Below are 16,970 nucleotides of genomic sequence, written 5' to 3' on the forward strand. Positions count from 1 at the left end.
AGACCTCCCAATCAATTATAGTAGCACAACCTGAACTTGCTGGTATGCAATTGGAATCCCACCTGAAAGCAGCAACCGCCTGGGAGCAGGCCAAGAAAATATGGCTAACTCTCATCTCCCATCCTGAAAATGCCAAACATGGGTAGGTGTCATCTCCTGCCTTGATGCCTTCTCCTCCCTGTAGTCTGCAGTTGTCACATCACAGCCCTCTTCATCTTTGTCCAAATGTCTGCTGCCAATATCCAGTCTGTGCACAGGGCAGGTCTCCGAGGGCAGCAGTCCAGGGCCCCAATAAGCAGGATGAGCTGGAAGGCCTCCAAGCACAACTCCATCCTTTGGAGTAGGTGGAGCGATACACATTACCATCCAAAGCAGGAGTGGGGGAAGCTCAGCGTGGGGCTGAATGTGGCCCTCCAAGCATCTCTAACTGGCTCTTAGAACTCTCCCCAGGCCACACCTCCTCACCAGCTCCGCTTCATGATCTTGAACTGTGTCCATGCCCTCTCACTTGACTGGATGGAGGACAGTGAACAGCGGTGTAGCTAGCTGCTCGGCGCACCCGTGGGCAGGACAAGCCAGGGCAGAGCACACTGCGCAGAACCTCCATGGAGTCCGCAAGCCCCACATGCCGTTTCGGGCAGCGCGGAGCCTGCAGGGGCCCGAGCCACCGTGTCACTCCCCAGGAGAGACGTGTGGCTCGGGTGCACTGCAGGCCAGGCCCTGCCGTCACCCCCCTCAGTGATGACACCCGGGGCGGTCCGTACCCTGCCTTCCTACGCCACTGACAGTGAAGTATGGGCGAGTGTGCAGAAGGTGCTGGCTGTTATGTGGCTGCATTGTAACTCTACAAAGATTAAGCATTGGGTTGATGACTCCACCTACTTTTACTACTGGCACCACGCACCAGTGGCAATGTGACTTCCAGTCACATTGCCAGTGTGGTGTAGTGGTTAAGAGCGGTAGACTTGTAATCTGGGGAACCGGGTTCGCGTCTCCGTTCCTCCACATGCAGCTGCTGGGTGACCTTGGGCTAGTCATACTTCACTGAAGTCTCTCAGCCCCACTCACCTCACAGAGTGTTTGTTGTCGGGGAGGAAGGGAAAGGAGAATGTTAGCCGCTTTGAGACTCCTTAAAGGGAGTGAAAGGCGGGATAGCAAATCCAAACTCTTCTTCTTCTTCTTCCAGGCTGCAAAAGATTCCTCACCCCTAGTTCAAAGAGAGGCTCCCCTGAGACCATTGAGCTCAGAGTCTAAAATTACCAAGCTGCATCACTGCAAAACCTCTCATCATTCTAGCCAAAGGATGCACATCCTTAAACCCCTATGGGGACATCTTGTCCAAATCCTGTCCCCTTATCCCTTACCTTCCAAGCCTTTCACAATCTTGTACTCTCCCTATTCACTCTTGTATCACATTACTACTCTGCCTAGGACCTTCACTCCTCTGGCTCCATCGGCCTTGGATATCAGACTCACACAAATGAGTTGCCCCTTATGCCTGGAACTGCCTCTCAGAACACTCCTAGGATGCCATCTCTCCTACTTCCTCCAGTTCCCTCTTCAAAGCCCACCTTTTCCATGAATCTTTTGGCACCATTTCCTTACCTGCCTTCCCCAACCCTGCCCAATATCCTTCTGCACCCCACCCTGCAACCCGGTGCCCTCCAGACATTTGGGACTACAATTCCCATCAGCTGCTGGCTGGGGCTGATGGGAGTTGTAGTTCAAAAACATCTGGAGAGCACCAGGTTGCGGAAGATGACCCTACTGTAAGTGAGCCTAAGAATGCGTAGCTAGTTTGGTTTATCCAGGAATGGAGTCTCAGGTGACCCTGATGCTGTACATGTATTATCTTCCCCCAATGCAGGACGTTTAAGAGTTTGGAGGCATGAATTAGATTAGGGATGCTCCTGTCAAAATTGCCATGTAGTCATAGAATCATAGAATTATAGAATGATAGAGTTGGAAGAGACCACAAGGGCCGTAGAGTCCAACCCCCTGCCAAGCAGGAAACACCATCAGAGCACTCCTGACATATGGTTGTCAAGCCTCTGCTTAAAGACCTCCAAAGAAGGAGACTCCACCACACTCCTTGGCAGCAAATTCCACTGTCAAACAGCTCTTACTGTCAGGAAGTTCTTCCTAATGTTTAGGTGGAATCTTCTTTCTTGTAGTTTGGATCCATTGCTCCGTGTCCGCTTCTCTGGAGCAGCAGAAAACAACCTTTCTCCCTCCTCTATGTGACATCCTTTTATATATTTGAACATGGCTATCATATCACCCCTTAACCTCCTCTTCTCCAGGCTAAACATGCCCAACTCCCTTAGCCGTTCCTCATGTAGTGTCCATATGAAATTTGTTTGGCAAAATCCTTGACATTTGCAGGTGTTCATGCACTTTTCAATTATAGTCCTGTAGCATGGAGATTAATGGCGAGAAAAGAAATTTGCAATACTTTACGGTCACGAAGAGACTTCTACTCTAAGCCTGGAAGGACAAACAGTGCCATATATTATGTAATAGTCTGCTTACTTTCTGCAGGGTGCACGGTTATTAAAGGTGGAAGACAGAGCCTGTAGAAAGTTGGGCAACATGGCTGCATTTTTTAACATTCCCTTACATGTCTTTGCCACCTGCTTAAAACTTTTTGGTTTAAACAAATCTACCTGGACATGTAATTTTATCATATATGGGGTTTTTAAATTTAAAAATCTGATTGTATCTATATTTTAGCAATTTTATTACATCTACTTTTATTGCTACTCTAAATGAATATTATTTAATGAAGATTTTATACATTTTTGTAAACTGCGTAGTGATTCATTTTTAGATTAAGTGTTATACAAATCTTGTTTAAAAAAAATTAAAACAGCAACAACCTCCCTGCAAACAGAAACCTAGCACTGCAGGTACAAAGCTGGGATAAAAGCCTTCTGTGCCATATGCCTTAATTTTCTATTGGCACTGTGTTTTTGTTTTGTTTGTTTGAATGAGGAATATGCATCCCATGCATTCTGAAGTGCAACTGCCCACCCTTACCATTCTAGCATTTGCAATGCCTTATTCTGTTGCAAGTCTAGACCCTGTTTGAATCAGGAGAGAGCAGTGAGAAAGAGAAAGGTTACAACCACACGATACATTTGAAGCACTATCATGTCACTGTCCAGCTATCCTGGATAATCATCGGAATCATAGTTTGTTAAGGGTTCTGGGAACTGCCATTCTGTGAGGTCAGCAATGTAAACAAACTGTGGCTGCCAGGACTCTGCAGGGCTATTACAATGGTATAAAAGGGTAAAGGTAAAGGGACCCATGGCCATTAGGTCCAGTCGCGGATGACTCTGGGGTTGCGGTGCTCATCTCGCTTTATTGGCCGAGGGAGCCAGAGTACAGCTTCCGGGTCATGAGGCCAGCATGACTAAGCCACTTCTGGTGAACCAGTGCAGCGCACGGAAATGCCGTTTACCTTCTCACTGGAGAGGTACCTATTTATCTACTTGCACTTTGACGTGCTTTTGAAATGCTAGGTTGGCAGGAGCTGGGACCGAGCAACAGGAGCTCACTCCATCACAGGGATTCGAACAGCCGACCTTCTGATCGGCAAACCGTAGGCTCTGTGGTTTAGACCATAGCACCACCCGCGTCCCCACGACCCCCCCTCCCAAACCCTTTATAGTTTGCACCAGACGAGCAAACTGGCTTCTAGCTGTAAACAAAGCCCACCCGTGCCCTTTAAGTCCCCTCCCATTCTGCACAGTAAAGACCTGCAATGCTCTGCTCCGCCTTTTACCTCTGCTGGTGGGGACCTCCTGCTCCACAACGCTGACATAGAGCTGCAACGTGAGCTGCGGGGTAGAACCTAGGAAGGCCTGGATGACAGCCATGCGCTTGAAAGCATTGCGGTGGGTGACCAGCCTGCGCACCAGGTGACCCACTTCCTGCTCCAGCTCAATCTCAGCGTCCTTGTAGATCTGCTTCTTGCGAGTGATGGTGACGTAGGGCTCTTCCTCCTTCCCCAACCTGCAGAACATCACTATGGCCTCTAAGCACCTGCATGAGAGAAAGAGTCAGGATCAGTATAGAAGCCACCAGCCCTTCTCTTAAGGTCTTCACAAGGGAGAAGCAAACAGACATACTCATGAATATTCATGTGTTGTTTTGGGAGTGGGGGGGAGGGTAAAAGTCTGATGGTATTTTGAGTCAGGGTTTCAGCCATAGGACTTTAGGGTTGCAAAGGATATTGGAATACCCTTAGTCCAGCCTTCTTCAACCTTGAGTCCCCAGGTGTAGTTGGACAATTCCTACCATCATCCCAAACCATTGGCTAAAGTGGTTGGGGATGATGTAGTCCCAAAACACCTGGAGACCCAAAGCTGAAGAACTCTGATATAGTCCAACACCATCATTCTCAACCAAAGCCAGGTGTAAAATTGTGATGTGGAGGGAAAGGGAGAAGAGCAACACTTGGTGTAGTGGCTAGAGTGTTGAACTCGTGCCCGGAAGCCCAGGTTTCAAATTCCCACTCAGGCATTAAAGCTCAATGGATGACAGTCGCCATTTCTCAATCTAAACTACCTTGCAGGGAGAGGGAATGAACCATCTACACTGCTCAGAGCTCCCAGGAGGAAATGTGAAATGTAAATATAATAAAATAATATCTCATACTAATAATAATACCTCTAGATACGTTTTAGCCCAAGAAATAGGTTATCGTACCAGATCTGAACTCAATGTCTTTTTACACACAAAGGTCCACTATTTTTCAGCCTCATTTAGAATAGTTAAAAAATGATTATTTTTGTTGTTGTTGCCACTGCTGCTGCTGCTGCACGATTTGGAGTCAGATCTATAGCAAATCACCCAAAGGTCTGCAAATAGAGCTTTGTCTCCTTTCTGCCCTCCACTGGGGTTGCCTATTTCCTTCCGGTTCATTATCTGTTGCTGCAGAAGTAGTAGTAACTATAACAAGAAACTGCCGATCTCAAACGTTAGCTACGAGCAGGTGATAAACATCCAGCTTCCGAACGCGTCCGCCGCTCAGGACTTTCCCACAGTTTTAAAAGCAGCACACCCACAACTGTCTCCCAAGGCAAAATATGAGACTGAGAGCACACACCCTCTTCGAATGATCCAGCAAGATGGGGACAAAGCAGTGCTTCTCCTCCAGAATGACTCACCACGACTAGAGCGACATGCTTTCAGCTCCACCAACCTGACAGTGTTTTGTTTTTTGGCTTTTTGACAGCTTATTTTTTTTAAAGTAGACCACCTCTTTTTTTCTTTTTCTTTTTAATTTTTTTTTAAATAAAAGCAAACAACTTTTAATGCACTGAGGTCCAGCAGTGCCAATTAAAAGAAGAGAGGCTAGGCCTTTCAGGTAGCTACGGGGACGGTGGTGGTGTGCATCTTGAGGGAGCCATGAGGTCATTCCTTTAGGCAAAGACCCCCTCTTTCTCCAACTCAGACTCATATGAACATGGGAAGCTGCCTTATTCTGAATCAGAATAAGCCATCTAGCCTTTGGCCACCTAGCCCAGTATTAGCTGTGTGGACAGGAAGAGGCTCTCTAGGGATTCAAAACAGGGTCTGTTTTGATCCTATTCAACCTGGAACGGTTTGTATGCAAAGCAGGTGCGGTACCTCTGACCAAGGCTGCATATACACCATAAAGTACATTTATAGCACATTGCTTCCCCAAAAGAATCCTGGGAACTGTAGTCACCCCACAGAACTACAATTCCCAGCAGCCTTAGCAAACTACATTTCCCAGGATTCTTTGAGGGAAAAGCCATGTGCTTTAAATATATGGTGTCCACACAGCCCCAGACATAGATCCTGTGCTTTTCATGGCTACACAGCGGCCAGAATATCAACTGGTAAAGCTTTCCCCATCCCTGTGCTACCATACACAGGATTCTCAGATGTAGGAAGCAGCCTTATATACAGAGTTAAACCTTTGATCTGTCTACCTCAGCAGTGTTTATGCCAACTGGCAGCAGCTTTTCTGGGTTTCAAACAGGAAACTCAAGTCTTTCCCGGCTTCTAGCTGGAGATTCAGGGGACAGAACCTGGAAACTTCTGCATAACTCAAAGGTTACAGGGACTTGGGATGAGACCAGGAAAGTACTGACAGAACCTGTGTTCAGCAATTGCAGAACATAACCTCATAGGCCATTCCAAGTGAATAGATCCTGGGAATTATTACTCAGATGCAAGCATGCATCAGATTTTGATATGTGTCTGTCAATGTTTTTGTAGGCTAGAGCCTACATCAGATACATGAGGTGTGTCCTTAGCTGGAAGATATTCGTCAATATGTTTATTTTGTATACATCTCAGCTTTGCATAGAAACATTTGAGACTGTACCCCTTGCCTTTCACCAACTTTCTGACTTCTCTGTTTACCATTTTATTCCTTTATGTGTGTCTGTCTGTGTATCCACTTGACACATCTGATGAAGTGAACTCTTGTTCATGGAAGTCTATGTCACAGCCCTGTTAACTTCCCTATGTTTCTCATGATCATGCCACAGCTGCTCATGGGACGAGCATGCAACTCTTCCCCACAATCTAAGATTTAGTGCAACACGGCAGCTTGTTAATCAAAATGACAGGTAATGAGGTATAAATGGGAGCATTAGAAATGGATACAATAAACCCCCATGCCTGAACACAGCCTAAATTTGGGGAAAACCTTTTTTGGGACCAACCAAATTGTCAGGAAAATGTGGCAATCCTTCAAGTTAGAAGCCGGAAATGACAAACCAGGTATTAATTTGGGGAGGAGCAGCCATGGCTTCTTCACCTCAGAACCATAGGTGTGTGACTTCATACCTGTAACACCTGGGAGGGACTCACGTCAGCCTGCAATCACCATCTTGGAACCAGGTCTATAATTTGGCTTCATGGTTACCACATCCAGCCTAATTTCTGCACTGTTTTGGTTTTCCTTCATTCCCACCTCCCACTGCCACCCTCCCTGCTTTGTATAATACCTCACCTGGTGGGAGAATTCAAAAAGTTGCCACATTTTTGTGGCATTTTGGTTGGTTCTAATAAAAGTTATGACCCAGCTTTTGGATTTTATTTTTTTTCCCTTATGGACCAACCTTGGCTACATTTGCCTTTTACGTCACAAAATAAGTGTTAAAGTCTTTAAGGTGACACAAGACTTTTTGTTATTTTGAGGAATCCGGTAGCCTCTCGCCATCTCACATGAATGATCCAGCCCCAAAACATGCTAAATTTGCATCCCTCTGCCTTTGCCCACTCCTCCCAAGGCCCCATAAACTGCCTTGTGCATTATGCTTTCAAAGCTTCGTTCAACCTGGAATGAAAGGGAGGCGAAGTCCGCAAACAGAAAACTTAAAGAATGGCTCTTTGACGAGTTCCATATGCTAAGAATAGTACTGACGGCAGCTTCACTCCATTCCCTCACCAGTGAGAGAGGGAGGGGGAAGACTGAAATTGAAGGGTAGAGCACAGGGCAAATAAATGAGGGCTAAATAAAGCACAGGGTAAAAGCAGGCAGAGAAGAGGACCTTCCCGGCTTGGCCAGTCAGAGGAATGCTGGCCAACAGGGCTGGCAGGACAGAGAGGGAGAACCCTAATGATTTTGTACTTCAGGCTTAAGCTGGAGAAAGAAGAAGCATTTGGCATGAAGAAGCTGGCTTGCTTAAATGAACCATTAGTTGCAGCAAACCACAATCCTGGAGTCAGACACAGGAACATGCTAACTTTAAGGGAAACAGCAAGTAAACACTGCTAAAGTACACCTGGCCACGTGGAAGAAAGGAAACACACAACACTGGGGCTTGCCTGGTCTTGTTCCAACCTGTGCATGTTCCACTAAACCATAAACAGCATCACTGGCTTCAAGTTAGTTCTCCAGCCCAATTCAAAGTTTGAATTCTAAAATCCCAAATGATCTGGGGCCAGCATACCTACAGACGCGCTCCTTTCTCTTACGTATATTAAGGCTGCAATATTACACACTTTAACCTGGGAGCAAGTCCCATTGAACTCAGTGGGGCTTTCTTCAGAATAGACATGCATAGGATTGTTTGATAACTTAAGGTGTGGGTTTTTTTGTGTGGAGTCTCTGCTCCATGGGCTCTCACCACTCAAAGTACAGTAGATGAGTACATGGGACTCCTCGTCAGGTCCACTGCAACTGTGGGACTTCCTTTGCAGGGACACATTTGCCTCACTCCTTCCCTGCTGGCTTTCAGGTCACCACCCAAGGCAGTTCTCTTTCAAGGAGCTTTCAGAGTGTCCTGGCCATTTTAATTTGTAAGGAGTGTCATGCTTTTGCTGCTTTGGTTGGCTAATAATAATAGATAATGATCTGATAGTCTGCATCATTTAATTGCAGCCAATTCCTTGTAGTGATTAGGAGTGTGCAGACTAGGACCAGGGTTCAAATCACCCACTCAGCCGTGAAATTCACTGGGTGAAGTTGGGCCAGTCACTATCTCTCTGTCTTATCAACCTCACAGGGTTGTTGAGAGGATAAAATGGAGTTCGGGAGAATTATATCTGCTGCCTTGAGTGCCTTGGAGATGTGGGATATTAATGCAGCAAGTAACAAAGCAAAAGTATTTTGTTAAGCTGCCTTGGGGATTGTAAAGCTGGTAGATGGCAGGCTACAAAGGAGCCTTACCCAACCTGGTGCCCTCCAAATGTTTTGGACTACAACTCCCATCAGCCTCCAACCCATGCTGGCAGAAGCATGATTGCAGTTGCAGCCCAAAATATCAAGAGGGCATCAGCGTGACAAAAGCAGGTATAAATGTTTTTAATTAAGAACATAAAGCCTTGCGTCTTGAGCAAGGAAAACCACATCTGTCTATAACAATGAATGTAAAATTTATGCATGTTATTTCTCTTCTGCACTGTGTTCCACAACAACCACATTCACAAGTGGCAGAACAGCAGCCTCCAAAGTTTGTGGGGGGTGGGGTTCCAATGTGAAGAGCATTCCAAAATGAGCTCCCCACCCAGTTCCCTTCCTGCACTCAAAGAGGTGAAAGAAGAGCAAAGCAGAGACTGGGGGTGGGGAGTGGAGAATGAAACATCTGGACAAGCAGAGGCAGAGTTAAGAATTACAGCCTTTGCTGACACCCACCCCCCTGTTTGACTCATGGGATCAAACCAGTTTCCTTGCTATGCTGCCTAAAGGAGGCAGCCAACGACCTTTCACCTTGGAAAGCAAGCAGATTGAAAACAGCAAATTCCCATCGTTACAGAGCGCATATGATTCTCTGAAGGCAGCTGGGATGTGCTCGCAAGGCAAAAAGAAAGTATCATACTTTAAACCAGGGTTTCCCAAACTGGCTCTCCCCTGTTGCTGGACTACAACTCCCATCATCCCTAGCTAGCAGGAACAGTGATCAGGGATGGTGGGAACTGTAGTCCAGAAACAGCTGGAGACCCAAGTTTGGCGAACCCTGCTTCAAACAGTCAGGCTTTCTGCAAAGAATCCTGGGTACTGTAATTTGTTAGGGGTGCTAAGAGTTGTTAGGAGACCCCTATTTGTTATGTACTGAAGTTCTCACCCTGGGCCAGCAGGGGGATACTGTAGATAGTTATGCAAATGAGGGATCGAAAGTGACGTTCAGTGATTGGATAGTTTTAGAAAGTTGCTACAGTTACTGTACGTTGTTCTGGAGCTCTATATAAGCAGGCTGACTGAGCTCTTCAGTTCAGTTCTGTTCTGGCCTTTGAATAAACATGAGCTGTTTGAGGAATCGCTGTGTTGTCTGATATGTTCGCCCACAACTTAACACTATTCCCCTCAAAGAACTTCAATTCCCAGTTTAACAGTCAATCCCTCTTCCCCATGAATTGTTGCTCTGTGAGGGGAGTAGGGGTCTCCTAACAACTCCCAGCTCCCTTAAGAAACTAGTGTGAAGCAGCTTTTCAAAACTCTGGAGTTCTTCTCACTTCACTTCTGGGGTCCCACCTGAAAACATTTGGACAAGACCCTTTGGAGGTGATTCAAGTAGCAGGCTGCTCACCTTTTACCTGCTCCTGCACTGCCACCCAATTAACCCATCAGTCCAACTTGCATGTCAGTCTCTGGCTCCTCCACTACACCTGTGTCTGAAGTCCTACAGTAGTATAAACGATGGAGGGACAAAGTAGACATGATGATACATCTGTGAGGGTGGTAGTTCAATGGGGACCATGATAGCTCAGGGGCAGAGCATCTGCTTTGCATGCAGATGGTTCCAGGTTCAATTCCCAGCATTTCCAGGTAGGGCTAGGAAAAGCTCCTCATCTGAAACCCTAACAGCCCCTGCCAGCCAGTGTACACAGTACCAAGGTAGATGGTCCAATAGTCTGACTTTGTATAAGGCAGCTTCCTATGTGATTGGATCTCCTGCTGTTTTGTTTCTTAACTTGGGAGAGATTCATGGAGGGAGGTCTAATTGGATCAGGACAGCAGCACCGTGGGAACAAGAACTTTTCTCCCCACAGTGGGACTAAAGATATCTTTGGAGAATAAATTCTGCTTGTGAAAATGGCATGTGGAGTGCGGGGATTAAATTGCCTCCTTCCAGCACTGCTGCCCCATTCAGTCCCACCGCCCCCATCCCATGAAGGCTAGGTTTTGCTTGTTTGAGTTGGGCAATCTGGCCCCATGTGCGCCATGTGTCAGTTGCACCAAGGTGTGGGACAACCAAGGGCTGTGCATGCTTTATGCTTCAAAAATCACAGCCCCAAAGTGCAGCATCTTCTGCAAGTCAATGAATCCTGCAGCTTTCCAGTTTCATAGTGAAATTGGTGTTTTAGCCCTTGCAAAGACAGGACTGGAAGTGGGGGCCGGGGCTCCTGTTCGTTCAGGGGTGGGGAACCTTTGTCAGAGTAAGAGCTGTATGCCCTTGCAGACAGTCTTCTGGTAGGCTGCTTGCTGGTGGTGGGAAGGGTCAGAGGATGGAGCAACAGGTGTGATACTTACATTTCTATAGTGGTCTACATTATAGCTGCAAAAAAATTCAAAGGTTCCTACACACAAACACCACACACACCACTTGTGTCACCCTCCAGGAAAGTGAAAGGCATTGTTAACAAGGGCACGTTCCAGCCAAGCAAAAGCAGAGCACCGTGAATGGGGATGTGGCCTGGAGAAGGGGCGTGGCCTAGTGAGAGTCTCGAGAGCCAGTTAGATATGTCTAGAGGGCCGTATTTGCCCCCCCCCCCGACCTGAAGTTCCCAATTCCTATGCAATGATGCTAGGAGTGCCGAATGGCACTTCCAAATGGACAGATGAGTTTTTAGTATTCTGAATGGCACTTGGCCAGAGCTACCATCAGGCTAGCATTGGCAAGCTTTGGGCTCTCAAATTTCAGCACTACCCTGTGTGATGCTAAAATTGGGGTGACCTCTACGTTCCGTTCTACAGCATTGTTGTGATGGCCCGTGCAGCACAACGCCCAATGTGGCCGAACGGGTTGCACTACCCTAAAACTGCCTCTGAGGCTAGAATTGTGTGGTGGGATAGGAGAGATGAAATAATGCCAATATATTTAACACCTGGCTTCCAATTTGCTCCTTTGGTTTCTGATAGTACATGGGTAAAAGAGTCTCAAAAGTCCAGAGCACAAATTTTCATGGCCCTCTAGCAGCTATAGTGGCTCATTTACCAGAAGCAATGTATTTAGCATTAACTCTGGAAGTATATACTTGATTCTGACCAAACGCAGCTTCCTGATGTATTTTTTTGCTCCGGGACGCTTAGTTTAGTCAGAAGTTAACACTAAATACAGTACATTACTTCTGGTAAATAAGCCAACCTAGTCACTAGAGGGCTGTAAAGTTTTGTGTTCCAGGCTTTTTAGACTCGTCTACCCATGTACTATTTGAAACCAAAGGGGCACATTGGCTGCCAGACGTGAATTTTCTTCCAGCTCCCCTGCCCCACTACTGAGTGGCAAAGGTCCAGGGCCCCACTCAGCAGAATGAGCGGGAGCAGCAACCTTAAGAAGCATAATAGGGTGCTGTATCATTTATGGAAGACGTTACCGTATTTATGCGAAACTAATGCACCATCGAATCTAACACACAACTCAATTTTCAAAACCTTGAAACCAAAAAAGTATTTGCTGCCGCCATCAAATCTAATGCGCACCCTAATGCACACCATAATTTGGCCAAAAAAGGTGTGCATTACATTCAATTAAATATGGTATTGCCTGTTTTCAGGGGACACACACACAGTACCTTGCCACTGCCTTTTGCTTTCTTCTTTCTAAGGTAAAAGTAAAGGGACCCCTGACCATTAGGTCCAGTCACAGATGACTCTGGGGTTGCGGCGCTCATCTCGCTTTACTGGCCGAGGGAGCCGGCATACAGCTTCTGAGTCATGTGGCCAGCATGACTAAGCCGCTTCTGGTGAACCAGAGCAGCGCACGGTAACACCGTTTACCTTCCTGCTGGAGTGGTACCTATTTATCTACTTGCACTTGGATGTGCTTTTGAACTGCTAGGTTGGCAGGAGCAGGGACCAAGCAATGGGAGCTCACCCCGTCGCGGGGATGCGAACCGACCTTCTGATCGGCAAGTCCTAGGCTCTGTGGACTTGCATCTACCTGCATCTCTTCTTTCTAAGCTCAGAGTTTATGACTGCAGTTCTACACAAAGAACCCTTCAGCTCCCTGCTGGGTAAAGCTCCCTGCTGAGTAAAGTTGAAGGGGGTGGGCAGGGGGAGGAAATTAGGAAGCTGCCTTATATGGAGACAGGCAATTGCCCCTTCTAGCTCAGTAATGTCCGCACTGACAGGCAGTGTCTCTCCAGGGTTTCAAGCAAAAAGTATTTCACCAGCCCTCCCTGGAGATGCCAGGGATTGAACCTGGAACCTTCTGCATGCAAATCAGATGCTCTACCGCTGAGCTACTACAGTCCTTCCCTAGCCACTGCTTCATCTAGCTTAGTACTTTCTACAGCAGGGGCTTCTCCAGGAGTTGAGACAGGGGAAATTCCCAATGCTACCTGGAGATGCTGGGGATTGAACCTGGGACCCCCCTGTTTGTGAGGCAGATGCTCCACCACTGAGCTATATGGCACCTTCTCCAAACAAAGTTGCTAGCACGGCTCACCTGATGAGAGGACCCAGCAACACAAGATGCATGAAAAGGATAAAGGGCTGGTCACTAGTCAGGTCCCGGTTCACAAAGATGAGGGTAAGTTGGTCCATGACGGCAGGTATCAGCATCAAGAGGAGAGTCAGGGAGAGCCAGAAGACATCATTGGAGCAGCTGTAGGCATAGCTCACGACGCAGGCAGAAGAAATCTCTGCACAGTAGAGGAGGGTGATAAAGGCGATCCCTATGGGTGGGTTCACCTTGGTCACCGTCTGGGATGCGACTCTGCGCACTACGTGGCGGGGTTGGTACCCTGCCACCCTGGGAAGGACCTGGTCTGACCATTCCCCACTGGAACTGTTACACACAGTGTCCATCCTGGGGCCCTCTGACCCTCCAGTCCAGAGCTGATCTCCTCCAATGGAGGCTTTGGGACCCTAAAGAGGAGGCGACCAGTAATTTTGACCCAAGTTCCTTTTTACAGACAACAGTCTCTTTCCACCAGCAGGTAGTCTGTCTCTGCAAACAAACCAGGACATGCACCACTCTGCACAGTTTCCCTTTTTTCAGGCTCCAGCCTACAATATGGAGTGAAGAGCGGGCGATTCAGGGGTCCAGCTCCAGAAGCGTTCTTTCCCCTTTGCACCCACACCCATTTGCGGAAGGGAAGAGAAGCGCAAAACTGAGACCCCGGCAACCGAGTTTCTACGGCAACCGCGTCGCGGCTTCAGAGGCTGTTCTTCCAAAACGCCAGAAAACTTAGTATGGCTCTTTCCCAGAGTCAATGCCGGGAAGCCAAGCGCAAAGGCGACCCTAGACAGATCCAGAAATCAGCGAGTCAGATGACTCAGAGGGAGAAAGGAGGCCTCGATGAGGCCAAGAACATTCACACGAAGAAACCAGGCTTAATCCCGGTGGCTTCTCCGGCATCGATCCTGATCGTGTTTCGAGCCTGCGAAGAAGTCCTGAGTCCCTCGCGACCGATTCAAGGCGAAGAGGGTCTTCCCAGAAACAGCCGCTTTTTATTTCCTTCGCTCCAAAGGCCACGTGGGAGTTCCAGCACCCTCCGGCTCTAAAGCGCAGCGAAACCCGAAGTCCCTCGCTTTTTAACTGAGGGAGGCGTGTCTCCCTTCTCCGCTGAGAACAAGACGGCGGCGTCCGCAGCCACTCTCACTCCGCCAGAGCGCGCTGTCGCCGTCGGGGGTCTTCGGGCCAGCTCAGCTCCGCTGAAGGGGAAAAAAGAGAAAACGACAAGAAGTCAGCAGCGGGGGGCGGGGGCGAGAAGCAGCCCAGATGCCACGACGAAGGACGTCGGGCTGGAGGCGTCGGCGGTCGCTTCCTTCCAGCTGTCTTGCTAGCGACCGGTCCGTGCGCTCCGCTAAGCGCGCGAATTGGCAGAGCAAGCAGAGGGAAAGGCTGGCCAGAAAGAGCCCCTTTGCGCAGCCCGACTGGGAGCCAGACGTGAGACTTCTCCCCTTCTCCGTCTCGCCCCCTGCGCACTCGCTCGCCCTGTCTGTTTGGTCTTATCTTGGAAAACAGGTGTGTCTGCACTCGCTGTTGGCGGCAACGCTGGGTCCTAGTGCACGCCCGCTACAGGGCAGAGTTACATTCCTTAAGACGCCGCCATCTGCAACTCCTCGCTTGATCAGCAGTAGGGTTGTACAGTAACTTAACCAGCGGCCGCCGTTACAGGAGCTCCTGACCTGTGCCTTTAATTGCTGCAGACAAAAATTCAACAGATGTGGCTATCCCAGCATAGGCACGAGATGGAGAAGTTTCACCTGTTGACTTTCTAACTGCTACACTGCTGCTAAAGGAGATGGGGGGGGGAGTGTCTTTCAGCCTCTAGTTTGTGCACCTATGAACATTATCAATACTGAAGTGGGAGAGAAAAGCAGAAGAGAGCCAGGAGGCCTGCTGTATCAGATCAAGGCTAGGCTGAGACTTTTCATGTCACAATTTAATCTTCCTGTAGACTGCAGGGAGGGGAAATGAATTTTTTAACCTGATGCAAATGGCCTGATTTGTTTTCCCATGCCTGCAATTCCTGAAGCTGCTTTTCAATGAAGCCACCCTCTGCGCGCACGCTGTAATCTGGGTGTGCAATGGATGTCTGAAATGTACACACCTCAGCTTAGCCATGGCTTACATGTTCAAACTGGGTGGAATGGCTGAGAGAAAAGGCATCTCAAGAAACTCAAGGACACAGGTGGATTGTGGCTAAACACCTGTGTGGCTTCAAATGACAGAGCCCATTGGAATTGGAGTAAACAGTAATTGGGTGCACAGCCTGAGAGTCATAGCATCTTTTTTCCTGTTTTGCACCCAATAATAAAACCTCTCCCAGTGTTATTCCATAGCAACTGGTTGTTGTTGTTGTCACCATCATTTTAATTACATTTACATCCCACCTTTCCTCCAAAAATTTCAAGGTGGTGTACATGTGTCTTTCCTCCATTTTACTCTTCCCATCAGACCCTACAATCAACCAGTGGGCATCATTGCTGAGTGTTGATTTCAACCCATGTGCAGGTTTTGCAGTGGCCAGCAAAGCCCACTTTCTGCCCAACCATGTCTTTACCTGCCCCACATCTGATGTCACACTGGATATCAGGTGTAGGGGCAGGTGCATGTAGCTTAGCCAGAACAATCTCACAGGCCAAATGAGGATGCCTGGCACCTGCCCAACTGATCATCAACACTTGCAAAATGCTGTTTCTTTGCTTCCAAACTGCGTCATGGGTCACCTGGCATCACTGCGACATCATGTGAGTGACAAGTGGGCAGGGCTCACTTGTCAAAAACATGTCCCACGGAGGAAGTAAGGACCTGGTGTGCTCAATGGATCCAGGTCCCCACCCCTAATTGACCCCTCTAACCTCTATACCACACTTAGAGCTCAGTTACGTTAGTTTTTTTCAGTGTGTTTCACAGCTATTCCCACACACACACGCACAACAACTGTTCACATCAGCACAGCTTCATTAGTATCAGCTTCATTTCTGTACACTCCAGGAGAGGTTGATGGGGTGAGGATATATGTGCCCTATGCAAAGCTGTTCACACCTTGACTAGAGATGACTTCAGAACAGCTTAGGGACTCCTATGGGTGTGAAGCTGGTTTGAGAAACAACACATCAAGCAATTGTATTTTCTAACAAAATACAAGATACATATGCCTTTTGGATAACATCAGGTGAAGACTGATGTTTCTCAGCCCTCGGAAACACAAAGTAAACAGGAATGTGGACATGGCCTAATTAAGAAGCATATCACCACCAGGACTGGAAGCAATAACCAGCCATCACGACTAGAAGTTGTTGACTGCAGCGTCCTCCATCAAAGTTGGTGTCTGCTGCAGAGCTACGTTTTCCCGAGTGGTTTAAGAATCAGTCTCTCTTCCCAGTGAACTCTAGGAATTGTAGTTAATAGGGAGTCTTCTAACAACTTTCAGTACCCTTAACAAGCTACACTTCCCAGGATTGGGGGCGGGGGGGGAGCCATGACTGCATATGGTCATATGGTAGTCTTTTAAATGCAGAATGTGGATGGACCTACTTAACCTCTAAAGAATCATGCTTACTGTTGGAATTGGGGGGAGATGTTTTCACAATTTTTTCAAGAAGAAGAAAAGTCTGCAAAGTGGTTGTGTAAATCTGGCCATGATGTTGTGAAACAGGAAATCATCTGTCTCAGTGTTATTTCCATTTGCTGAACTGAGGCTGAGAAAGCGCTGTGTATGAAAGGGCATGCTGCAGAAATCCACACACCCAGTGCTCTCATGATGACCCAACTGCATAACCCTTGCACTTCTTAACCATCATGTGGCTGGGCTGATGCTCCAGGCCCAAGTATGTCTCTGTCACCAGACGCCAAAGTGTCTTC

General features: G+C 47.8%; 1 protein-coding gene across 2 annotated transcripts in view; it reads right to left on the reverse strand.

The window, feature by feature from the left end:
* Positions 1 to 16,970, reverse strand: part of XKRX (XK related X-linked) — a 43,834-nt gene that overhangs the window by 13,183 nt on the left and 13,681 nt on the right. Inside the window, exons 2-3 of one of the 2 annotated variants that reach the window (XM_082208614.1) lie at positions 13,101 to 14,311; positions 3,791 to 4,050 (exon numbers count right to left, since the gene is read on the reverse strand). In XM_082208614.1, the coding sequence (XP_082064740.1) occupies positions 3,791 to 4,050; positions 13,101 to 13,462 (622 nt within the window). In that variant the 5' untranslated portion in view covers positions 13,463 to 14,311. Of the gene's footprint in view, positions 1 to 3,790; positions 4,051 to 13,100; positions 14,812 to 16,970 lie in introns of those variants that run through there. The other variant, XM_082208613.1, reaches the window with a different exon arrangement.

The sequence above is a fragment of the Podarcis vaucheri genome (genome assembly GCF_965113315.1).
Source record: "Podarcis vaucheri genome assembly, chromosome: Z".
NCBI classification, from domain to species: Eukaryota; Metazoa; Chordata; class Lepidosauria; order Squamata; family Lacertidae; genus Podarcis; species Podarcis vaucheri.